The sequence below is a fragment of the Sus scrofa genome, chromosome 1 (assembly GCF_000003025.6).
Source record: "Sus scrofa isolate TJ Tabasco breed Duroc chromosome 1, Sscrofa11.1, whole genome shotgun sequence".
Lineage (NCBI taxonomy): Eukaryota > Metazoa > Chordata > Mammalia > Artiodactyla > Suidae > Sus > Sus scrofa.
In genome coordinates, this window is record NC_010443.5 from 139,467,835 (window position 1) to 139,493,747 (window position 25,913).

Consider the following 25,913-nt stretch of genomic DNA (forward strand, 5'->3'; position numbering starts at 1 on the left):
GCGTTGCCGTGAGCTGTGGAGTAGGTTGCAGACGAGGCTCGGATCCCGAGTTGCTGTGGCTCTGGTGTAGGCCGGTGGCTAAGGCTCCGATTCGACCCCTAGCCTGGGAACCTCCATATGCCGAGGGAGCGGCCCAAAGAAATAGCAAAAAGACAAAAAAAAAAAAAAAAAAAAAGAAAAGAAAACGTGTGTTCTCAAGCACATTCTCACTCGCAGGAACCAGGCCACCATCACCAGATAAGCCACCCAGTGGAGCTGTGCCGTTTGAGCAGCACCAGCCGGCTCCAGCCAAGTAGGAAGGGAGGGGCTGCCTCCGTTTTTCACGTGGCAGTAGCTCTTTCCCTCTCTGCCTGTGGTCACCGTCACTGAGTTACAGATCCTCCCACCGTTCCTCCCACGGATCCTAATGTACATATTTAACTCTTATCATGGGCGCAGACCCATGGTTCAGGACCACATGTTTTGTCTGGAGAATCTGCAGGAGGGTGATTTGAGAGGAAGGTTCTTGGGGCCCTTGCATGTGTGGTTCACACAACAGCTCATCCTTCCTGTGGAGGGTGATGTAGAGGGGCTGCCATGGGTCCTGAGCCCCCTCACCAGCACTCTGCTCTCAGGCAACTATTCCCTCCCTGGCAGCCCCGCTCAGGAGAATGGGTGGCTCAAAGGGACACCTTCCTGCAGACATACCTGGCAACATGTTTCAGTCATTTTGTCCCCAACTTGTATGTCACAAAGAAGAAGCAAGAAAAGAGGGATGGGAGTAAAGAATTAGCCTTTCCACTTTTCAGCTGAGCTGAGATGCCCAGGAAGCAGACCTTTATTGCTTATACCTGAGGCTGCAGCGTCAGTCATTGACCAGTTTCCCACTTTGATTGGTGAGGTCCTGATGACATCATAGCAACAAGACTTAAAGAGTCCAAGGGGGAATTCCATTCGTGGCTCAGCAGAAACGATATGAGGTTGCAGGTTCAATCCCTGGCCTCTCTCAATGGGTTAAGGATCTGGCGTTGCCGTGAGCTGTGGTGTAGATTGCAGACGCGGCTCGGATCTGGCGTTGCTGTGGCTGTGGCGTAGGCCTGCAGCAACAACTCTAATTGGACTCCTGGCCTGGGAACTCCATATGCCGTGGGTGCGGCCCTAAAAAGCCAAAAAGCCAAAAAAAGAAAAGAGAAAAGAGTCCAAAGGCATAGCTGTTAAAAAAGTGTCTTGGAAGACAAAAGACTCAAGCACATGTCCTGAAATCTTGCCTTCCAAGATTTTTTATCGAAGACACTGGCATGTGGGGAAGGCCATCCCCATGGGCTCATTTGCGGGGTTCCTGGTTAATAAAAAAGACTGAGCATGTGCAGAGCACCAGGTGTGACTGTGAAAAAAATGTCACTCTCGGCCTTCAGGATGTGCTGGCTCTGGTTGTGACCCAGGTTCAACAAGCAGGGACTTGGACAAGATGTGACCACTTTGCCATTTGGAACATTAATGGGGAAGATTTAAAAATGAAAGTGAAGCTCAGGAAGTGTGTTTTGCAGGTGGCTCTGAACCTTGAGGGCTGTGACCAAGGTATCCCTTCTCCCCCAACAACAGAGACAGACAGACATACACACGGAGACATAGAAACAGACCCATACAGACACAGAGAAACACAGACACAAACACATACATACACACAGGGGCAGAACCTTACAGATGCGCTTGCATATACACACCACACACAGACACAGGCACACAGAGACAGACCCATACAGACATACACACAGTCACACACACACGCTGACCCAAACACTCACACACACACTCAGACCCATATAGACACACACAAATAGACCCATACAGACATACACACAGTCACAGACACACAGAGATAGACCCATACAGACACATACATACAGACCAGACAAACACACACAAACACACACACATTCAGGGACAGACCCACACACACACAGACACACAGAGACATACACATAGAGACACACACACACACACAGAGACAGACCCATACAGACATACACACAGTCACAGACACACACAGATAGACCCACACAGACACATACATACAGACCAGACAAACACACACACACACACACACACACATATACTCAGAGACAGATCCATAGAGACAGACACAGACACACAGAGACAGACCCATACAGACATACACACAGTCACAGACATACAGAGATAGACCCACACAGACACAGACAAACACACACATATACACACACTCAGAGACAAACCTATGCACATACATGCAGGGAAAGGTGCTCTGCTCTGAAGGCCACTGCCCTCTTACTCTTTAGGGTGGATATACACCTCGCCCCCACACTGGCCGACTGGGTCTGGTCCTAAGGTGGATATAGAATCTGGGTCTTGGTGAGGATGCTCTGCTCCAGGACCGCACACAGCCGCAGCTCTCTGGGCCTGAGCGCGGGTCTGTGGTGGAGCCTTGTCCGTTCTCCTCTGAAAGCCCTCGATTTCCTCCCAGGTGGGATTCCCTCCAGGCGTGGTGAACATTGTGCCGGGATTCGGGCCCACGGTGGGAGCTGCAATTTCTTCTCACCCTCAGATCAACAAGATAGCCTTCACGGGGTCCACAGAGGTAACCATCCTCCTTGGCTGTGGGGACAGTGGCCGTCGTTGGGAACTTTCCTTTGAGAGGCTGAACTAGGATATATTATCCTTCTAATTTTAACCCCCATTTTAGTACATAACAATACATTTAAAAAAAGTTACTGGTCCAGTTTCCAAACTAGATAAATATCAAATTTATTTGCTCCGAAGCTTCAGAAGAAAAGAGTAATAGATAAGATTAAAATAAAAATGTGAAACATCTGTAGGACAAACATCATAACCAAGGTTAACATAAACCAAAGGTGATGGGATCAGCATTATTGTACTGATCACAAATTTGAAAGCACAAAACATTTGATTCAGAAATTCCATTTTGAAGCAGCTACTTAGAGAAATATTCTCATAAGCATTCAAGGACATATTTTCTAGTATTTGTATTCTTCCTCTGTGAGGTTTTATAGCCATTACAATAAGGAAAGCTGTCCATGATCTATTTTTGAAGCACAAAAATGTCTACTGTAGGAAAGTACATACAATATGATCCCATTAGTAAAAGTGTGTGTGTGTGTGTGCGTGTGCGTGTGCGTGTGTGTGTGTGTGTGTGTGTGTGTAGAAATACAAATTGCCTGGAGGACTCCCAAGAAATTCTTACCATGGCCTTCTCTGGGGCAGGTCCTGGGTCACGAACAGAGTGAGGGGAGATGAGAACTTTCATCTTCAATTTACACACATCTGTTATGCGGAATTTGTTTAATGAGAAAGTACTTTTTTGGTGCTTAAAAAAAGACATGATAAAACTTCCCAGGCAGTAAGTGTCCTCTCTCACTCCTAGTTTGGTCCCACCAGGAGCCCGAACCCCACTCCTGTGGCTGCTGGACAATACAGCCGCCACCCTCCTTTGCCCAGCTGGGTGAGCCTCAGTAGGAAAGTGCAGTCGGGACAGGACAGGGCCCTGCATGGCCTTAAAGCAGCCGGCAGTGGGCACTGCTTGGCTCAGCTGAATGGGGCAGCAGCAGCTTCATGCTGGGGCTTTGAGGGGTGGGGAGTGGATGGGGTGGGGGTGGCAGAGGCAGCAGGTGCGGCTCCCAGGTCTTCCCAGTCTAGCGAAAGCCTCCTTGCCCCGGCCCAGCTTCCCCCTCTAGGCCACTGTAGGGCTGCTGCTGCCATGTGCCCAGCTGGGTGGGGCTCTCTTCAGGCAGTCAGTCTCCTGCATAAGCAAGTGATTCGTGTGCCCCAGGGATTGCTCCACTGGCTGGCTGCTCCCTCCCAGGGGTGCTTCCCACAAGGCACCCTGCTGCGCCAGCTGAGAGCACACACCCCAGCCTCACAGGCCATTTGGGCCAGCAGCAGGCTGGCTTGCCTCTGCTGCTCTCCCTGGGGACGGTCCTTGTCCCTGTAGGCCGATTCCGCACCTTGTCAGGGCCGTTGGCCAGGAACTGGCCGAGGTTTTTTGTTTTTGTCTTTTTAGGGCGGCACCCACAGCATATGGAAGTGCCTAGGCTAGGGGGCCCATCGGAGCTGCTGCCGCCAGCCTCCACTACAGCCACAGCAACTCGGGACCTGAGCTGCATCTGTGATCTATACCACACCTCATGGCAAAGCCAGATCCTTAACCCACTGAATGAGGCCAGGGATTGAACCTACATCCTCATGGATGCTAGTCAGGTTCTCAACCCGCTGAGCCACAGTGGGAACTCCTTTTATTTTTTTCTCTTTCCCGGCTGAGTTTTAAAATGTACTCATGCCTTAGTTTGGGAAAGCCAACTCAGCCCTCGAAGAGCACAGCTCTGCCTCCTGCTGGCTGTTTGCTCTAGGCCCTGGAGGGCACACTGGCCTCTGAGTCCTCCAGCTCCAGGGTGGTGGCACTCAGCTCAAAACAAGTCATTGCTGAGTGCTGGGCCATGCCCAGCTCTAGCCCTGCCGGGGCGCATAGGACAGACCCTTCAGGTCCAGTCTGGTGAGTGGTCCTTCGGTTACTCCACAGCCCAAGCAGGTCTCTCCCACCCCTTGGGGGCCCTCATCCGTAGATGTGTTTCCAGAGAACTGCTCCTTCCATCCTAAAGGTTAGCTTCCCTTTTTACCTCCTTCTCAAAGCTTCCCTCAGATTGTACCAAATGCCACCCACAACCACATCCCCTTGTCCCTTGAGCTGGACCAGGTACCAGAAGGGGCAGGCAGCAGCACAAATGAGAGCTGGCTCCACCACTGGCCTGCTCTGTGGCCATGACCTTCACAGCCTTCCACTCCACTGCTGTCTTGGAGCAGCTCAGACCAGGGGCCATGGTCAAGGGCTGATCTGAGGGCAGGGTCTGGGAAAGGCCAGGGGACTGAGGGGCTAGCATCAAGGCCCAAGGCACCTGGGCAGAGAGGCCGTGGTGCAGGCCACACAGCCCTCACACCTCCTGTCTTGTCCAGAATGTCTGGGCCATGTCCAGCTACATCCCAGGGTTAATCTGGTCTGGCTTTCCTCCTGCAGGTTGGAAAGCTAGTTAAAGAAGCTGCCTCCCGAAGCAACCTGAAGAGGGTGACACTGGAGCTTGGCGGGAAAAACCCTTGTATTGTGTGTGCGGATGCGGACCGTGAGTCACTCCCCTGCCCACTATTGCTGGGTCTTTACGGGATCCATAAATCTCTCCCCACTTCCTTTCCAGAAGCAATTGGGAAAGACGTGCACATATATACACCACACACACACACTGGGGCTATTTCTCCACTTGGGGTCATCCTGCCATAAATAATTGGCAGTTGGAGATCCGAACACCAGCTTTGTTGCTGGTAGAGATAATGTTTGACATGGTAGCCAGAGAGGTGGCCTGGTCCTGCCCTTAGAGGCTGATCCTGTCCTTGTAGAGCTGGGGCCATAACAAGCAGGTCCAGAGCTCCCTGTGCCTGGGGCGGGGGAGGCAAGAGGAGAAAGAGCTGGGCAGGTGTGGCTCATCACAGACCTTCACCATTCTGTCCCCGAGTCAGGACTTCCCATGGTGCTTTCAGGCTCTCGAAGACTTGAGGCTTCTTTCCTCTTTATCAGAGACCTGACAAATCAGAGTAGTGGCAGCTGACCCTTCAACTTGTCCCACTGGCCTAGGAACTGGTCTCTCCCTCCACCACCTCTTCCCTGGGAAAGCAACCCTGCCGAGCAGCTTGGGAGCAGTTTGTGTCTTATGGCATAGTATTCACATAGGTGCTGGAGTTCCCTGGTGGCTCAGTGGACTAAAGATCCATCATTGTCACTGTTGTGGTTCTCAACCCCTGGCCTGGGGACTTCTGCATGCCTTGGGTGTGGCCAAAAAATAATAGATTAAAAGAAAATATATGCTATTCATTTTTTTAAATGTTTGACAATTTTTATTTTATTTATTTTTTTTGGCTGAACCCTTGGCACATGGAAGTTCCTAGGCCAGGGGTTGAATTCAAGCCACAGCTGTGACCTATCCCACAGCTACAGCCATGCCAGATCTTTAACACACTGTGCTGGACCAGTGATTGAATCCGTGCCTCAGCAACAACCAGAGCCACTGCAGAGACAACACCGGATCTTTAACCAGCTGTGCCACAGTGGGAACTCTAATGGATGTCATTCTTGGTTACCATGTCCAAGAAGAGGGAAGAAAGGGCCACATCGAGCATTCACTGACCTGTTGATGGGGTCAGCTGCCAAAAGGCGTGACTCCCCAAGTACCCTGAAGCACTTTGCCTTAAAGAACAGCCTCTCCCACCTGCCCTCTGCTGCCAGGAGGTCCCTTCGCAGAGTGCAAAGCCTTCCATTCCATGTGCAGAGAAGGCTGGAATTGCAGACACCCCTGAGAAAGATGACCCTCGCACCATTTCTCACCAACATGTAAATGACTGACATCAGTTCTTTTTGAAACTGGTTTGTGAAGGGAAGAGGGCTCAGGAAGGAAACATGCATCCAGGAAGGAAGAGGCATCTGGGGGTGAAGATGGATGGCTCATGTTGTGCGTGGGCTGGTCTGCCCTAATGGGAGCATCATCGGCATTAGCTTCCCTAATGGTCTCGGCGGCCACATGGAACAGCTATGGGTGTTGCCCCCATGAGCCGCATTTGCAGTTCCAACCTCCAGTCCCAAAGACCAAGGCTCCTGTGTTTGCAGGCTTGTGCCCCTCTATCTGGTGCCCCTTCTGCACCTCAGCTCACCCTCTTTCCCTCTCAACAGGGAAAAGTGCCACTAAAATGCAGGGCTCCTCTCTGAGGGTTGGTTTGACAAGGGTCATAAACACCCTCTGCCACCCTCCTATCCTCAGCCGGGCAGAGAGAGTCCACAAAATTAAGTCCTGGCAGAACTGTCACCCCAGGCATGATATCAATAGCAACACGCCACCCTCCCCAACACCGCAGTTGCTAACCCTGGCTCCTGCCAGGGTTCAGGAAATGAATTAGTTTGGAGGAGGGATGGTTTGAATTTGGCACAGGGTGAGGGTGGTACAGGGAGAGGCAAGAACCTTATGACACTGTCCTGCTGTCGCAGTGACTTACACAGAAGACCTTGCCGGATACCAAGGCCCTGGATCTTAAAGCCAAGGGCAGCATTCCTCGGAACCGCCTGCAGAGCAGTGCTGGCTGTGGGTGGGTCACCTGTCCCAGTCTAGAGGGCAGTGGCTCTTGCTTTAGGCAAAGGAAAGCTTCAATTCCTAAGCAGGCATTGGGGGGTGGGGGAGCGGCCAGGTGGGGCTGAGAAGCCCCTCTGCGAATGCCAGTAACATTGTAGTTAGTATTCACTTCCCTCAAGGATGTCCCTGAAGATCTGTCTTCCTAAGCACCCTTCTAGTTCAGTTTTAGTAGCTGGTTCTACTTCAGTGTCAGCTCTACGGTGCAGATTCACCCTTCATCTGGTGGAAATCAGTGTATTCTTCTCATCCCTAGAAGTCATATGTGGGATGAGTATCAGTACTTGATAAGATCCTTCTTTCACTCAAGGCGGACAGTTTTGGCCCCTTTAAAAATTCTCGGAGTTTCTATTTTGGTTCAGTGGGTTAAGAACCCAACTAGTATCCATGAGAATGTGGGTTCGATCCCTGGCCTTGCTCGGTGGGTTAAGGATCTGGTGTTACCATGGTGTAGGTTGGCAGCTGCAGCTCCAATTTGACTTCTAGCCTGAGAACTTCCACATGCTGCAAGTGCAGCCCTAAAAAGAAAAAAGAAAAAAAAAAATCTCATCAATCAGCCAACAGCAATACCTACCAAAGGTTATTCTATGGAAGGTTAGTCTCCTGAAAAGGGAGGGGAGGGGTCCCTGGGCAAGTGAGGTGGGGGGTGTATCAATCTGTGCTTACTAGCACAGTAAAGACACTGAGAAGTCCTGCAGTCAGGGGACCTATTTAACTCCAAACTCAGTGGACCTGAATATCCCCTTTCCCATCCTCTCCTTTTGGGAAGTGCTGAGCAAAACTGATTTCTGAAACGCAGCCACCCCAGGGCCTGTTTTCTCATGTGGGCAATTAGTCTTGCAGCTGTCACCCGTGCAGCCCTAACGACTTAATCGCTTCCTCTCCCCCCACCGCCCCCGCTCTCCAGTGGACTTGGCAGTGGAGTGCGCCCACCAGGGAGTGTTCTTCAACCAAGGCCAGTGTTGCACAGCCGCCTCCAGGGTGTTCGTGGAGGAGCAGGTTTACAGTGAGTTTGTCAAGCGGAGTGTGGAGTACGCCAAGAAACGGCCCGTCGGAGACCCCTTTGATGTTAGGACGGAACAGGGGCCCCAGGTAAGGGTTGACAGGTCCCGAGGTGCACGTGTGAGGGATGAACCAGGCAAGCCTCTGGCCCTGGCCCTCTACAGCTCTGGTTCTCTGTGACTCCAGGGTTCCTCTTGAAGCAAGGATCCCCTTACCCACGTGCCCGGCTACGTAAGGATTTTGTTCAGACGCCCACCAACAGTTCAATCTCATCAGGTCTTGGTGGGGTTATGAAATGGGGTAGAGGAGTTCTTGTCGTGGTTCAGCAGGTTAAGGACGTGACGTTGTCTCTGTGAGGATGTGGATTCCATTCCTGGCCTCATTCAATGGGTTAAGGATCCTAAGCTGTGGCATAGGTCGCAGATGCAGCTCCAATTTGACCCCTAGCCTGGGAACTTCCATGTGCCACAAGTTGCAGGATGGGGTGGACACACAAAGGCTCTGTCATTTGCAGCAAGTAATGCTGAGTTCCAGGCCTTGGCAGAAGGGAGGCATCTTGGCTCATAAGCCCAAGGGCCTGCACCTTCCAACCAAAGGACCATCCCTTCTGAGCCACCAGAGTCCCGAGGAGAGAGCCTCAGGCAGAAGCCTCAGTTTTGCTTGGCTGGCTTCTCTGCAGAAGCAGGTTGTAACCCCAGCTGAAAGGCAGCAGAGTGCAGGCCGAGGCAGCACTTGGAGCTGGACGTCTCAGGCTGGAGGCTCTCAAGCCCATGCGTAAGACAAGAGGACCCCCAGAAACCAAAGAATCCCAGTGGAAAGGGCTCAGAGGATGGGGCTACATCTCTGGGCAGTAGGAACACACATCTCTGGAGCCTGGTTTTTGAAGCTAATGACAGGATGAAAATAATCATAACCACGAGGTTTAATAACCTCTTTAAAAGGACACACCCTATATCACTTTCTTACTAATTATGCAGTGCGGCAGATGGATAAATATTTTAAAGAGGGCAGCCTGACCATCCCATGCATTATTGAAACGGAGTTCAACAGCAACCCACTTTGCTTGTAGCCAAAGTCCTGCTCCAGCCAGGAAGTTTCAAATCACATGTCAGAACTCACTCATTTGTGTCTCTCCTGGGAGCTGGCTGCTTACCCACTGTGTTGGCACCGTGTGTTTACACGGGAAGCTGTGGATCTGAGGGCAAGTTTGGCTCTGTGATTTTGCCAAAGCCATGCTCCTCCCAAATCCCTCAGTTTCCTCATCTGGAAAACAGAATAATGGATGAATATTATGAAAATGTCAAGACACTTAATACGTTTTTTATTTTTTAAGGGAGGGGGGTGGGAATTCAATGGCAGGCTCCCTGATCTTGGTGGCAGTGAATATCTGTGCATGATTTGAAGCCACATCAATTAGATCTTGTTGGCAGGGGGTGGTGCCTGAGACAGGGGAGGACCACCCAGAAAAGGTGTGTTTCTGCCACAGTGCCCACCCCTGCCTTGCCCCAGCCCACATGCTCTGCAGCTCTGATGCCACGTGACCCTGCTGGAGAGAAACATCTCCACTTGTGGCCAACTCCCCATCCTGCCAGGCCTCAGCCCCAAACCCGGCAGCCAGTGACACAGATTTGTCCAGGGACTTAGGTTGGATTTCAGGTCTGAATACAAACATGGCCACAAGTCATTATGGAATCCACTGTGATTGTAATCCATGGGAAACATGGGAGCTGAGCCTGTCCTAAGGATCCCTTTTATCCCATCATTATTCATAAGTACCTTTCCAAGGCTTCAGCCTTGATTTTTAAAGCCAGATACACAGATCTCTTCCCAGAGAGCAGATCCAAGGAGAATGGTGTTGATTTCATCAGTGCTTTTGATGCTGCTGCAAAAAGTCCTCTTGAAAACTCACCAAAGCCATCCAACCTCGGTATATTATTTTAGAATGCTGCTGGGTTTTTTTCTCCCAAAGTGCTTTTTCATCTATGTTAAAGAGATTTTACTCTGAGAGGATTTACAGCTGTCTAAATAGTCTTGTCTGTCTCATGCCTGGAAAACAGCTAGCTGACCTAGATGGGTGTCTGCTGCAGGCAGTGGTGATCAGAGGGCTCAGAGTCATTCAGGTTTATTTGGCAACTGAGCAAAGAGATACATAGGTCTCTCATAGGCCACCTGGCGGGGGCAGAGTTCCAGCAGAGCCACGCTCGGCCTCTGCCATCCTGTTTCTTGGGCTGTGTCCTGCCGCCACCTTCACTTCCCTGTGGGTTCTTCTGCTCTCCAGGTACCAGCTGCCATTCATGGAGGATTATTAGATTTAAACAGTGTGTTCACACAGACTCGCCAAGGGAGAGTTGAGTCTAGACAGGTAGAGTTTCCATGGGGATCTAGTGCTGCCTACAGGACACAGAGTCTTTGAGGCAGAATGTGGTCAGTGGCCACTCAGGGTCTGCAGCTCGATGAAGCCCCACAAGCCTCTTGACCTCCAAAGTAGAGGCACTTTCAAACCAAGACTTGGTTCACCCAGAGAGAAGTTGAGAGAACCTTGAGATATTACGGGATCCATTGTAGTTTGAAGTACTCTTTTAGGTGGGATTTCATACACATGGTCAAAACCCAAAACATAAAGGTCAATAGTGAAAAAGCTCCCTTCCATTCATTCATGGGCTTGTTTCTTACCCTCCCCTCCAAGGGTGTCCTCCAGAATTTCTGTGTATACAAGCAAAATTGAGTCTATATACAAGAATGAATATGTATTCTGAGTTGCTCCATTTTTACCCAAAATATCTATACATGGTACTCTTTGGCACCTTGATTTTTGCCCCCTGACCAGAAACTTGAAGAGCTTTCCATACCAAACCGTAGGAACCTGCCTTGTTCTTTTTTTTAATGTATATAGATTTCCACTGTATGAATCTTCCAGAATTCAAGTAACACATTCTGATGAACATGTGGGTGTGTGCAGTCATGCACAGTGTCACAAAGTATATCATTCTACACACGTCCAAGAAAATCCACAGGACAGGTTCCTCAAGTGGGACTACTGAGTGGGAGCATGTTTATAATTTCTATAAGCATTGACAAATCACCTTGTACAAGGATGAACCAACTTGTGTTCCTACCTACCTTGCATGAGCCTGCACATTTCTCCAGCCTTACTAACAGAACATGGAATTTTGCCCATCTAATCATTAAAAATGGTATCTCATTTGCTTTTAATATGCATATATCTCATAATGAGTAAAGTGGATCATCTTATGTTTAAAGGCCATTTCTGTTTCCTCTTCTATCCACTGTGCATGTGCTTTGCATATTTATCTCTTACATTGCTAGTTATTTTTTAAGTCGCTTCTAAGAACTCTTTACATACTAGAGAGAGTAGCTCTATGTCTATGATATGACTTGTCAGCTTTTTTTTTTCAGTTTGTTGTTTAGCCCAATGACTTTGCTGATGATGTTTTGGCCTTTTTTTTTTTTCTTCTTCCAAACATAAACTTATCATTCTTTCCTTTGGGCTTCTGAATTTCAAGCCATAGAAAGGCTACCAGCACTCCAAGTTTACAGAGGCATTCTCCCTCATGAGAGAATTTGAAAACTCTTTATGACTTCATTTTTCATGATTATGTTTGATCTATGTGGACTCTATCCTGGTATAAAAGTATGAGGTATGGATCCAACTTTGGCATTTTCGCACTGGATCTACATTTCAAAAGATGATTGGTCAAGGGGCTTGCAATGGTTTGTGCCCACCCTTTCTAAGAAAGCTAGCCTGCTCCTCATGGCCAGACAGTCATCCAAATTCACCAGTGGATTTGCTAATTTTAATTTAAATTTACTTAAAGGAAACCACTTTTTCTATCTGAACATCTCAGCTACAGCAAACCTATAAAGCTCTGTCTCTCCCAGCCAGAGAGGAGGGGATTACCAAGAGGTTCATGGTTAGGAACAGAGCCCCCACAGGCTTGGAAAAAAGACCATTTCAGGTGGAGAGAGTACTTCCTGCCTTGAGCATGGTCTCCCTGAGAAATGCCCTTTGCCAGCTGGTTCAGTATAGTTTCCACAAGCTGGATGTTAAGACTAGTTGCACAGGACACACTCTGGCCCAGGAGACCTCTGGACAAGGTGGCAGAAGGTGGAGCCCTTCTGATAGGTGGGTTCTCCACCATCCAGGGAGCAGCCTCTCCACCCCACTTTGAGCCTTACTCTGCTGTTTACAGGGGTGATGAGTCAGCTGGTCAGTCAGTTTTACTTCTCACTTCTCCATGCCATGACTGAGAATTACTTGGAATTACCCTGATCCGTGGTCCTATGAACGGGGTGCAGGGTTGCCAGATAAAATACATGGCACCCAGTTGGAGCGGAAGTTCAAATAAACAATGATTACATGTTTTTAGCGTAAGTACCTCCCAAATATTGTTTGGGATATACTTATACTTTAAAAATCATGCATTGTTTTTTAGGAATTCAAATTTAACTTGGCACTCCATGGTTTTAGTCCCTGAATCTGGCAACCTTGCAAGAATTAGGAGAACAAAGGATGGACCACTTCAGATCTTGTTTCACCCACGGGTTTGCTTATCAGCATGAAAGAGTCAGAATAATCCCCATACCTGGAGAGAATGAGAAAGCCCATCTCTCCCCTGCTCCAAAGAGACCAGATCTGTGCATCAGAGGAATATTTGCATGCAAGGTACATCTGTCCCTTGACTTATGCCTCAGCCAGAACACCAGGGAGGGACGGACAGCTGATCATGTAGGCTGTTGAACACCTAAGCTGACAGTCACCACCCAGAAGGAAGCCAGGCTTACCTCACTGTTTTTCAGATTGACCAAAAGCAGTTCAACAAAATTCTGGATCTGATTGAGAGCGGAAAGAAGGAAGGAGCCAAGCTGGAATGTGGGGGCTCAGCCATGGAAGACAGGGGGCTCTTCATCAAACCCACTGTCTTCTCAGAAGTTACTGACACCATGCGGATCGCCAAAGAGGAGGTATTGAGACTGCAGGCAAAACTGTGTCCTGTGGGGCCTTGTGACGAGCTGGGGCCCCAGGGTGTGGAGAGGGGGCTGGGCGATTCAAACTGGAGTCTTACCCCAGGCCCAGGGATCCCAGAAATGTTTGTGAGAGGAGCATTTCCCCTTGTCCAAGGGTCTTTTCCCTCTCCCTAGGAGTCCTTTGGGAAGCTGCCCTGCCCCTGGGATCCCCAAGCCCTGGTAGATGGTGCAGCTTGTCCTCACCCCCATATCCACGCATCACTCATCATCTCTGGGGAGCAACCATCCCCTTTCTGTCCTCTCTTGTGTCTTCAGGTTAGCCAAGGGTGGAGGGCCATCTCAGCTTGTGCATTTTGCCAGGAATCCAACCATGGATTCAGGGCCTAAAGCTGCCTTTAGTCCCCGCACCCCGCCACCTCCCCCACAAAGCTGAACTTAAATGACAAGTGTTCATTCCAAAAACATGAAGTGGCCAGAAGTTTCTTTGAAACTGTCCAGCATGGGCATCCTTGGAAATGGGGGAAATGAAGGAGACTCCCATAAGAGTGTAGCTCCATGTCTTTTGGTGCCATTGTTAAGCTGGATGCAGCTCGTTCCCATCTGGGTCCCAGGTGCTTGGACCTTTTGGCACACATGAAAGAGTGAGTCACTGCCAAAGTCCTCCTGGCTCCGGCCTTTTATACACTTGCTCCTTGAGATTTTTATGGGTTATTAACTGTATCATGATGGCATGAGAGTCAGGTCTTTGAATCTCCCTCTGACAAGCTCCTTGGGAACCATGGCAGAGATTTTGGCAGGCTGATAACATCCTGCCAGGCTGTGGTGCCAAACATTAAATCAGTTACAGGATCCTTTCAAAATTACCTTTAAATGTTCACCCTGTTTCTCTGTCCTTTTCTTTTCTTTTCTTTTCTTTTCTTTTCTTTTCTTTCCTTTCCTTTCCTTTCCTTTTTTTCCTTCTTTTCTTCCTCCCTCCCTTCCTTCCTTTCTCTCTCTTTCTTTCTTTTGTGATGTGTTTCCTTCCAGTCTCTTTCCTTTCCTCTTCTTAGCTGTGTTGTAGATGGCAGGGAACACCGCAGCAGTCCCTCCCCGGGAGTTATTAGGGAAACATTTCAGGGCATCTTCACTGATAGAAAATGCAGCACCAAGAGGCCAGGGCGTGCAGTCCTATAACTGTGCCTGCAAACACCTTTCAGGATAACTTTCCAAGAATTACTTCCAAGGTTTCATCTTCTCTGCATCCCAGCATGGTAGGGTCTCCTCCAAAGCTCAAGGCTGGAGCTTCTAGAAGCCCTGACAATAGCGAGAGAGCTTAGACCCAACATATTCCTGTAGTTGTTATTTTTAATTTTTGTTTAATTCAGTCTTTCCCTCCAGCTTTCAACCATCACACAGCTAACAAGATCTTTGGACTTTTTCTCTCCTCCAGTCATCCTTTGCCAGGCGTGTGAGCACTTGGGGGCATTGAAAAAAGACATCAGAGGAAGGAAATGCCTGCTCGGGGCATATGTGTTTCATTCAAATAGCCTCTCACTGCCATTCTTGCAATTAATCATAGATTTTTGGACCAGTGCAGCCAATTCTGAAGTTTAAAAACATTGAAGAAGTGATAAAACGAGCAAATAGCCTCGAATATGGACTCACAGCAGCTGTGTTCACAAAAAACCTTGACAAAGCCCTGAAGCTGGCCTCCGCATTAGAGTCTGGAACCGTCTGGTGAGTAGAATGTGTGTGCCCGACTCTCCAGAGCTGCGGGTTTGCTGGCTCCCTCACTGGTCTGTTAGAGAGCTCTAAGTCACATAGCGTGTGCCAGGCACCGTCTAAGAGCTTTGCTCCATCCTCGAGACCACCTTCTGAGACAGATGTGGTCATCACCTCCACATTACAGATGAGGAAATCAAAGCACAGAGAGACTGGGTTTCCCGCCCGGGGTCACACAGCTAGTACATGTCAGAGTGGAGCTCAAACCTACCCGTCCAGCTCTGATGCTCTTGACCACTGTATTGGGCCGCCCCTTGAACTCTGCTCCCTCTGGCTTTATTTTTTATTTTGATTCTAAGAGCAGCATGTGCTCTTGGGCCAAGTATGGATGGCATACCAATAATTCTGCCAATTACAAAGATAACATTAGAAGGCAATAATTGGGGGAGTTCCTGGGTGGCCTAGCAGCTAAGGATCTTGTATTGTCACTGCTGTGGTACAGGTTCAATCTCTGGCCTGGGAATTTCCACATCCTGAGGGCAAGGCCAGGAAAAAAAAAAAAAAAAAAAAAGAAAGAAAGAAAGAAAAGAAAAGATGAATTGGGTCTCAGAGGGGCCAAGAAGCAGAACTTTGAGGTCAAGCCTATTTCGTTTCAGAGCTAATTCTCCCTTTCTCAGAATTTTCCTCTCTCTCCCCCATCCCCTTGTCATTCCCTTCCTACACCAGTGAGAAGCTTTATACTTAAGAATATTCAAATTTTAGTTTCTGGTGGAAAGAGTGAGCAGGGAGAAATAAAAAACACGCTATTCTGCAGTTCCCATTCTGGCTCAGAGGGTTAAGAACCCAGCGTAGTCTCCATGAGGATGCGGGTTCAATGCCTGGCCCCTCTCAGTGGGTTAAGGATTCACTGATGCAAGCTGCAGCGCAGGTCACAGATAGGGCTCGGATCTGGCATTGCTGTGGTTGTGGCTTAGGTTGTGCTGCAGCTCCAATTCAACCCCTGGTGTGGAAATTTCCATATGCCACTGATGCAGCCCTAAAAAGAAAAAAAAAAAAAAGTAATTTCTAAAAAAAAAACACAAAACACACTGTTCTGATGATTAAAACCTTGATCAAAGGTTGTCCTTTAGATGTTGCTCAGCACCAAGTGCCCAGGAGCCACAATGCCCACAGCGCTGAGGTCCAGCTGAGTCCCCTCCAGGTGACCGAGCTTCTCTTTACTCTCTCTCCAGGATCAACTGCTACAATGCCATCTATGCACAGGCCCCATTTGGTGGCTTCAAAATGTCGGGGAACGGCAGAGAACTGTAAGTGTTTCTGTCCCCCACCTGGTCTGTGGGAGGTGGCCTTGTGCTCTGATCTGCTGAGCCCTCCCCTCTGGACGCAGCTGGAGCCCCCATGCTCTCCCGCACACCCCATCCTTCCCCACCCTCATCCTCACGGTTCCTTCCTGTCTGGCCCTTTGGGAGGATGCCATCCATGGGCCTAGTCTAAGTGAACGGGTCTTCTGTGTCTGGCCCAAGACAAAAGGCCCAGGCCAGGAGCCGGATGGAGCATTCTGGGGGTGGGCATGTTGTGGTTTCCAGCCGGAAGCTGCCTTGTCTCCCACGCCCTTGTGTGTGGTGCTGGGGTTTTATGAGCTTTTGTGGACAAACAGCTGGTAGGGTCAGTCTTTCAAGGGGGACCATCTGTGACAACACACAGAGTCGTTCCTGGGACATCTCAGAGGACTCAGAGCTTTTCCTCTCATTTAAACAGTTTGTGTCATTTGTATACAAATGTGAAACTGCGTACTTGTTTGTACCCCTCGGCATGGGCCTATCTGGGGCCTTTGGGCAGCATCCCTTCCAGATTCTTAATAAGGATGCTGCTGGCTTCCATCCCTGAGCAAATGCTCTTGACCAGTCCCCTACCTCGGCCCCTCTTTCCAGTGCATCCCTGACTCGTGGCAAACATGCCAGAGTCATCTGAATGTCTGAGTAGCATGAGTCCTTCGGTGACCCCTAATTCCTAAGACTGGTTTCTCCTCCAGGGAACTGCAGTAAGTTCTTGGCCATGAAGCCCCCTTACAGAAAGCTCATTCCCTCTGCTGAGTGGATCATTTGTATTGTGTTTTGTGAGCCTCCGTTCATGACGCCTTCACGCTTGCCTGCCCATGAGGGCTAGGGTCACCCGGGTCACCTTTTAGCCTCCCCACCCATCACCCTGGCCACAACTGGCATCTGTTGAGTACAACTCTGCCAGCATCTGTCTGAGTGCCTTGCACATGTTAAGGCATCCTGTCCTTCCAACAGCTCATGAACTGAGTCCGTTCAGGCCACTGGCATGGAATACTAGAGATGAGGTGGCTTAAACAATGAATATTTATTTCTCCGGATGTGGAGTCTAGAAGTTTGGGATCAAAGGGTCCAATGGGGAGCCTCTTCCTGGTTCTGTGTCACCATGGAGTGGAAGAGAGGAGGGTGATCTCTGGGATCTCTTTTATAAAGGACACTAATCCCATAGCTGAGGGTTCCACCCTCTTGACCTAATCATGTCCCAGAGGCCCCACCTCCTACTTTCTTCCCATTAAGGTTGAGGGCTTTAATGTATGAATTTCAGGGGGCTACACACGTTCAGTTCTTGGCAAGTGGGTACTGCTGCTACCCCTGCTTTTGGATGAAGAAACCCAGGGCTGCCCAGGGACTCTGTGCCTTCCCCAGGTCACACTGCCAGAAAGTGACAGACTTGGGACTAAACCATTGGGCCCACCTGCACCACAGCGTTTTGCTCAACAGGGGTTACCTCTGTGAGCCACCTGGAATGGAGCTAGTGAGGGCACACACGGTCCTTTGTCTCTTCTGCTCTACTGCTTCAACCAGTCAGGCTGTGACAGCTGGGGGCCCCAGAACCCCACCAGGCCCTCTTCCCTGCAGGCCAGGCCCAGCCTCCTCCCACAGCATGAACTTCAGCCCCCAAAGCAGATGTCCTTGGATGGCCAAGCTGCAGGAAGGGGTGTGTAGGGTCCATTCACACACACAGTCCCCTCACTACTCTCCTTGTCTGTTCCCCCCGACCCCCTACCACCTCCGACATGCTCTGGCTCCGGGGCACCCCTGCCCACTGTGGAGCAGGTCCAGGAATATCCGCTGCTGCCCTCAGTCCATGTGTCATCCTGCTGTTAGCCACAATTGGGACTTTTTTTTTTGGATGTCTGTTTTTTTGACCCTTGGCGTATATTTTCCCAGAGCTTTTTGATAAACTACTTTAACAAAATTCACAAGGAGCCTGGAAACTGGCTTAAAAACCAATTTCCATTTTCTGTTGTCTCTAATTAATGTCTTCATGTGGCAGTAAGTTCCCTTTTTGGATGCTGGAGCACCGTGCGGTGGATTCCATGGTTTTCCCCATCCCTGGCCGCCGAGTCGGGGGCTGGCCATCTGCCGCCCACCCACGGGCTCCTCTGGGATTTCTTCCTGTCTAAAGATGATGCCTGCAATTTCTCTTCCTCCTGGGTGCTTTTCTTAGCTCTTTGGTTTGCTTTGTAATACAGCAACCAAAAAAGCCATACTGTACAGACATGTGGAAGGTCAAGGCCTCTCTCTGCAGACCCTCCATCTCAGTGATCATCACTGTTCAGCAGTCCATTTTGTCCACTTGTTCATTCCTCACTGGCATGTATTTACCAGTGAGGAACCTATGAGGCCCAGGCACCTTTGAGGCCCAGTCATGTACTGGGCTCTGAACCCACTGCAGGGAACCCTATCATGGGCAGTGCCAATGCCCCAACATTCTGGTGAGATCCAGTGGGAGGAAGGCTAGTTCATGGATAGCCTTGAGTACCAAGGCGATAAAAACTGGGTGAAAAACCATTGAGGAAGTGCCACAGTGGGTCAAATAAGAGTGACAAGAACTTGAACTAGGGCAGTGACCGTGGGAATAGAAAAACAGAGGTGGTTCATGCACTGAATCTTACAGGAGTGATTTCATGCTGGGCTTACAAGTTATGTGCTAATTCAGCATGATTTCATCATTTGGTTTGCTTTTCTTCTTTATTAAGTTGATAAGTCATTAACTAGTTGGAGTTTTTACAGTGCAATACAATGTGCTCATTTTTAAAGGTCATTTTCTTTGCATACAATGGATGTAAATGTGTATTTTTTTTTTTTTTCTGTTTTCCAGTGACTTTCGGAGGAAAGTACATTTTGCCCTTAAGAATGGGGTTTGGATATCCTACTCTTTTTATTGGTGATCTCCTGTGATGGGCTTTTTATTTTTTATTTTTAAGGGGTTTTGCTATTACAAATCAGATTGATATTCTTCCTTGGGTATAAAATTTTATGCACTCATGGAAAACTGTTTTCCGAAAAATTTCCCCCAATCGGGTAATCCACCATATGAAAAATGGGCTCCCCATTCTTTTGGTTTGCATTTCTTTAATTGTGAGGGGTTGAGCACCTTTTAAACACTTCCTGGTAGGCTGTATTTTATTTTTCTGCAAACTGACTATCATGTCTTCTGTTGTTTTTTGTTGGTTTGTAAGAGCTTTGTATATTAAGGAAAACTGCACTCTGTTTCTTGCACAGGGTTGTAATTTTTTTCTGTTTTATAATTGGTCTTTGGGTTTTTTAAATAGAGTTTTCTGTTCTGCAAAAATTGATGTTAGCATTCCGTATATGGCTTTCATATTTTGTTTTGTTTAGAAAAGATTACAAAGTAATGCACCCATTATCATGGGTTCTTTAACTTTGTTTTAGGACACTACCAACGAATCTCAAAGACATAGTAATAATAAAAGAATAGTACTTTCTCCATTTACTTTTTACCTAGCACATAGTATGTGCTCTAGATAAATTAATTCTAATCATTATAACTATGAAGAGGTGATGGTATTCCCATTTTACAGATGATGATATTGAGGCTCAGGGAAGGCAAAAAACTTGCCTCCATTGCATGGATCTAAGCCAGTGGTTGTCCAACTTGAGCTGCATCAGACTCCCATGGCTGGTTAATCCCCTGGCTACTAAAATACAGATTTCTGAGCCCCACCCATAGGTTTCTATGGCCGCCACAAGAAATAACCACAAAATCAGTGGCTTAAACAACATGAATGTATTATCTATAGGATAAAACCTGCCCCAATCTCATTTAGCTAAAATCAGGGTGTGTGCAGGGATGCATTCCTTTCTGGAGACTCTAGGGAAAGAACCTCCTTCCTTGCCTTTTTCAGCTTCTAGAGCCTCTTGCATTCCCTTGACTGTCAGCTCTTTCCTCATCGTCAAAGCCAGTAGTGTCACCTCTCTCTGACCCTGCCTCTGTCATTTCATTTCCCTCTCTCTTTCTCTGCTTTCCTCTTCCACTTTGAAGGACCCTTGTGATTACATTGGGTCCACCTAGATAATTCAGAATAATCTCTCTATTTTAAAGTCAGCTGGGAGTTATCCTGTGTCGAAGTGGGTTAAGGATCTGGCATTGCTGCCACTGAAGCCCAAGTTCCATCCCTGGCCTAGGAACCTCCATATGCTGCCATTACAGCCAAAAAATAAAAACAACAACAAAAAAATAAAGTCAGCTAACTAGCCATTTTAATTCCATTTGTAACTCTAATTGCCCTTTGTCATATCACCTAACATTTTCAAAGGTTCAGAGAGTTAGGATGTGGACATCTTGGTGGTGCAGTGTGGAGGCGGGGAGCATTAGTCTGCCTACCACAGTAGGTGTGGGGGGTCTGAGACTCTGCATTTTGAGGAAGTTCTGAGGTGAGGCTGATGCTGCTGGTTTGGGGACCACACTTTAAGAGGCACTGGTCTAAGGGATGAGATAGGATTCTGTCTTGAGTCTTCGTAGCTGCAGAGCCACTGTGACCACCTCTCCTCCCACTTTTCCCAAACAGGCTCACATTCTTATTTACATAGAAGCAGAGCAAGTATTGTAGAGGATTTTAAATCTATCCAAAGCCCCCTGCTTGGTTCTAGGAAGGGACCTGCCCTGAAGGTGATTCACGATGCCTGAGAAGCATCACTGGGCTCTGAAAGACTTAAAGAAAGGACACATACCAGAGACATAAATTCAAGGACATGGACTCCCCTGTATCCAGGCTGTGCTAACATCTGAGCCCCTGGCGCTCCGCACCTGCCTCCCTCTTCTCACTGCTGTCCAAAGGCAGCTCCAGATCCTCCAAGTCCCTGCCCCTTGTGGATGCTCCAACGACACACCTCCAGTCAATAACTTCCAGCTCTGCCTCTTCTGTCTCTTCCAGTGGCTCCAAATTGCCAGCAAAAGTTCCAAATCCAGTGTTCTCTCTGCTCCCCAGCTCGCCTGCCTCCTTCACCACACAGGCACTCTCGTCTTCCCCAACTCAGGGAATTCTCTCTTTTCATTTTTCTTTTTAGGGCCACACTGGAGTGTATGAAGCTCCCAGACTAGGGGTTGAATAGGAGCTGCAACTACCGGCCTAGGCCACAGGCACAGCAACGCCAGATCTGAGCCATGTCTGTGGCCTGTGCCGCAGCCTACAGTACCACCAGATCCTTAATCCACTGAATGAGGCCAGAGATCGAACCCACATCCTAATGGATACTAGTCGGGCTCACTTCCACTGAGCCGCAATGGGAACTCTTCTCTTTTTTTAAAATCCCCTTCCTTCTTTAAAGACAAACCCTTTGTCCTTCTGAATATTTCAAAGGTGTCACACACACAACACTTGATATGTAACCTGAAGTTACACATCCAGGAACTTATACTCATTAATGGTTTCGGAGTCCTGGCTATGACTCTCTTACATCCTCGCATCTTGGCCTTTCGTGCAGACTCCCAACTCTGCCCAACAGAGTACTAGCTGATTGATCAAGCATCAGAGCTGAGTTTGTACAGAAGGGCTAAGTGCCTGCCTGTTTCACGTCTCCCTCTTTTCTGTGATCACAGAGGCGAATATGCGCTAGCCGAATACACAGAAGTGAAAACTGTCACCATCAAACTTGACGACAAGAACCCTTGAAGGAAAGGCAGGCTCCTTCCTCAGACTTCTGACAGCTGAATGTGGCAGATCAAACTTGCCGAAGAAAATCCTGCATTTCTGACCTTCCTGGGATGCTTTCTTCTGGAGACTTTACATCTGCTGGATTTGAACAATTTATTTTCCTCTCACACTCCTGTTTTGTCGACTGATATGTTGTGTGTCAAATTGCAGTCCTGCCCGGGGGATGGGCCGAGTGGCCATTTCTGTTTTCCCCTTTCCACCAGATCCCAGGGGACAGTGAGGAGGCTCAGGGCGTAGCCAACAGGAAATGGCATTTGAAGTATCCAGCAGTCACTCAAAAATGCTTTGCTGACTCTGACTCCAGTAAGAATTTGGAAAATAAAAATTTCCCTTCATGTTCTGCAAACAGGCCCTGTAACCTCAGGGTTACCTGCCTGCAGGACAAGCCCCTCCTGCTATTCAGTGGGAAAGATCAGCATTAAGTTTAAAAAAAAAAAAAAATCTAAAAACAAGGTTAGGAGAATCCGATGTAGGGAGTTTTGGGGAAACAAGTACCATGGAAGGCTCCTGAAGGCCTTGGGTGTGAACAGTCTTCAGGACTTGACATTGACTATGGGATCAGCTTAAAACCAGTACTGCCTTTGGAATATGACCACATTAGCCATCCAAAGAGCTTATCTCACACTATGTGGCGGGTCTACCTTAACTAAGGCATTTCTTAGGCAGGAAGTGTCACTTAGTGGCAGCATCGCTGCAGAAGACCCAGTGCTCTGACACCACAACAGCATACATAGCAAACCCTCGGGTTGTTAAGTCCCATGTTTTACGAGTCAGAGCCATAAGCTGCTTTTCCCAGTTATGCATTTCTATCACTTGCCTCAATGGTTTATGATAAGCCGGTGTTAGTTCTCCTTTGCTCCAGTTTGGTTATCCACATTTTAGATGAGTGAAACAGACACAGCTGGAAAGACTGCTGTTATAGTACAGCTTTGGTTTTTCAAACTCCTATTTCGATATCAATTAGTGATTCAATAACAAATAATGTCTGGTCTACCACAGCAGCCCGAGCACTTCACTAACAGGTTGTGGATTTTTTTCTTCCTCTTTGTGTATCCAAAGGATGTGCCACTCCAGGTTTAACTTGGAAAACTGAAAGTGTTCCCACAGAGCTTTAAAAAAACCCAAACCAAACCAAACCAAACTGAAATTGTGTTATTTGGACACTTTTACTATTATTGACTAGTACTTTTCTAATGGTGCTTCTGTTTGAGAATTAAATTATGTCTGAGAATTAAATTGGGGGGCAGTAACCCAGTAGAGGTCTATGTCAAAACAAGTATATATATAAAGTCATCTGTGAAATGAAGTTATTGTTCTTGTTGGAAAGAGACAAAATGCAGTTCACTTGCTTCTCCAGATCAGTTAACACTTATCACTTAAATGATCAGCAGCTTGTTAAATCAGGATTTGACTTCATACACTGAATTTTCAGGATTTTATCTCAAGTAACTCTAGACACTAACCTTGATAGTAATACAGTAGAGCGTTCTTATTCCTTCATTGTATAATAATGCCTTTAATATGAAATGCTACATTATTTATAATTGATATAGTTAATGTATCTTTTTATAGTTGTAAGTAAACAGAGGTGGTGTATTTAACCTTCTGTAATATACTGTATTTAGAAATGGAAGTCTATATAGTAGTAGATTTTACTTCTTTTAAGGTTTACTCCTGTGGTACGGTTTTAAAAGATCTATTGGCCTGGAAATTCTGACCCTAACTGCAGATTGTGTTCAACAATGCAACAACCATAAAATAAAGTTGGATATTTGAGAAACATGAGGGTTTATTGTTGTTGTTGTTGTTTTCATTTAAAGACCAGAGCCCTTTTAATTCTGTGGCTGGCTTTTCTTTCTTAGAACTTTGGTACAAAACAGCTTATTTTATTATATATAAAATCACATATGTTTTATATACAATCACGTAAGGATAAAATTACATTAGCTCAATTCATCAGTCCAGCACTTTAGCCTGAGTGCGAAGCTTGCTTCTATGGCTTTGGGGGCTGACTGGGCAGCAAGGTTGGTGGCAGAGGTTCTATGTCTTAGTTGGGATGTGAGGATTAGAAAATGATGGGGAGGGTTACATGGAGATCCAGGGAAGACACTGCATCCTGCCTCTGTGTGCTCAAGCATCCATTTTTCTCACTTTTCTCCATGAGGATCTCTGTGTTTGGGTTTACCTTACCTAGAGTTTCTAAGGCTTCAAACCAATAAGCCTTAATCACCGATTCATAGGCTAGCATTGAGGTGGGATCAAGAATATTCATATACATGGTTAGATCCACCAAGTTCAACTAGGCCTTGAGTCCAGATCACTTTGGCCATGCAGAGGCAAATCTCCACACTTTCAGAGAAAAGTTAAGGGAAGCTTGGATCAGATGTCTCTTATGTATGCACTTATGCATGCTTTATTGCACTTAGAAACCGTCCACTCCCCAGTAGTAATGTGAGCAGAAAATTCAAGGAACATGGCATTTCCTTCATTTGGGTTACCATGAAGGGAACCATTCTGAGGACATATACTGGCCTTGGCGTGTGTGCCTGTGTTTACACATGTGCACCTGGGTACCTGTTAGGGTGGGGCACAGGCAGTGGGCACATTCTCTAGAAGTGGACTCTCCGGAATGCCCTCGTGGTAGACCAAGCCCTTAAATGTCTTTGCGCCTAGCATGTGGTGACTTGAGCTTGAAGGTGAGCAATGAGGGATATTTGGAAAAAGTGTCTGAGGAGAAATGTCTGCGCAAACTGAATACCCAGCTGAAGGAAAGGCAACTGGAAGAGCAGAGGGGGTTGTCGGTCACTACACCTTCAGAAAGGGCAGAAGGCAGAAAGGGAAGATGAAGGAGGTAGCTTCCAACTGACCCCACTTTAGGAGGGGTCATTCCAACATGAGATGCTGAGAATTCCAATGTGGAACAAAAGCTAGGGGGACTGTGGTTAGCGAGGGTCAAGAAGAAGCAGAAAGATGAAGTTCCTTGGTGGCCTAGTGGATTAGGGATCTAGTGTCACTGCTATGGCTCTGGTCACTGCTGTGCCACAGATTCCAACCCTGGCACTGGAACTTTCCCATTCCCCAGGCAAGGCCAAAAAAAAAAAGCAGTGGAAATCTTAACTGACCTAGCAATGGCCCCCTGTAAACCTGTAACTAACACACGCCTAACGGATGGAGTTAAATGCTGGTATATAATCAGCTTGAAACAAGCCCCCTGTGTGTAGACTATCCCAACGGTTTTCTACAGTGGAGACATTTCCAAGACGGTTCCCAGGCTTACTTAAAAGGGAAATTGAATTGCTGCCCCCCCCCCATTGGCCACGTCCACTAGTTGTCTGCTCAAGCACTGGGCATGCACTTCCTCACGGTGCCGCTAGATGGCAGGGCCGCGCGCCCTTGGGGCGCTTTGTGGAGATTCGCGGGCTCACTCAACACCGTGGACGCCACGCCTTGCAAATTATTAGGGACTTTTCGGTAGCAATCATATTAACGCCTTTTGCATACTGGAATTAGAACCGCGGTGATGAGGGTAGGATTGCAAAACTGCACCCACCCTTTTGAAAGGGCGTCCAGTCCAGGAGAATTAGAGGGACAACCTCTTGGGAGTAAAGCAAAGCTGCCCGGCGGTCCCCTCGCCAAAGAGGGGCCCAAGGAGCTTGTCCGAGGGGCCACAGTCCTGGGTTTCCGCGAGGTGACGTGATGGCCCTGCAGCTGCCTGGCTTTTGTGAAATGGAAGTAAGGGTGGTGGCAATTTGTCTTTGTGCCTTGGGGTAAATCCTGGGAATGTTCTAGTCGTAACACTACGTGAGAGGAGCCTAGGAGGCAGGTCCTGCCAGGGTGAAGAATCATCTGCTTTTTTCCAAACCGGCTTCTCTTTACCCGGTGGGCACATGGAGCCAAATCCATGCCTGTCTGCAAGCATGGACATACATCTTTATGCTCTGCGTTTGTACAATGGCCTCACTGGTGGGAACATAGTTAAGGTAGCTTGAAACATAATAAACTGCCTATATGCC

General features: G+C 47.9%; 1 protein-coding gene across 1 annotated transcript in view; it reads left to right on the plus strand.

The window, feature by feature from the left end:
* The window catches only part of ALDH1A3 (aldehyde dehydrogenase 1 family member A3), a 40,435-nt gene extending 16,755 nt beyond the window's left edge, over positions 1-23,680 (plus strand). Inside the window, exons 8-14 of the mRNA XM_021098574.1 lie at positions 2,483-2,596; positions 5,045-5,147; positions 8,101-8,285; positions 13,014-13,178; positions 14,740-14,897; positions 16,115-16,189; positions 21,786-23,680. Coding sequence (XP_020954233.1) covers positions 2,483-2,596; positions 5,045-5,147; positions 8,101-8,285; positions 13,014-13,178; positions 14,740-14,897; positions 16,115-16,189; positions 21,786-21,858 — 873 coding nt within the window. The 3' untranslated portion in view covers positions 21,859-23,680. The remainder of the gene's footprint in view (positions 1-2,482; positions 2,597-5,044; positions 5,148-8,100; positions 8,286-13,013; positions 13,179-14,739; positions 14,898-16,114; positions 16,190-21,785) is intronic.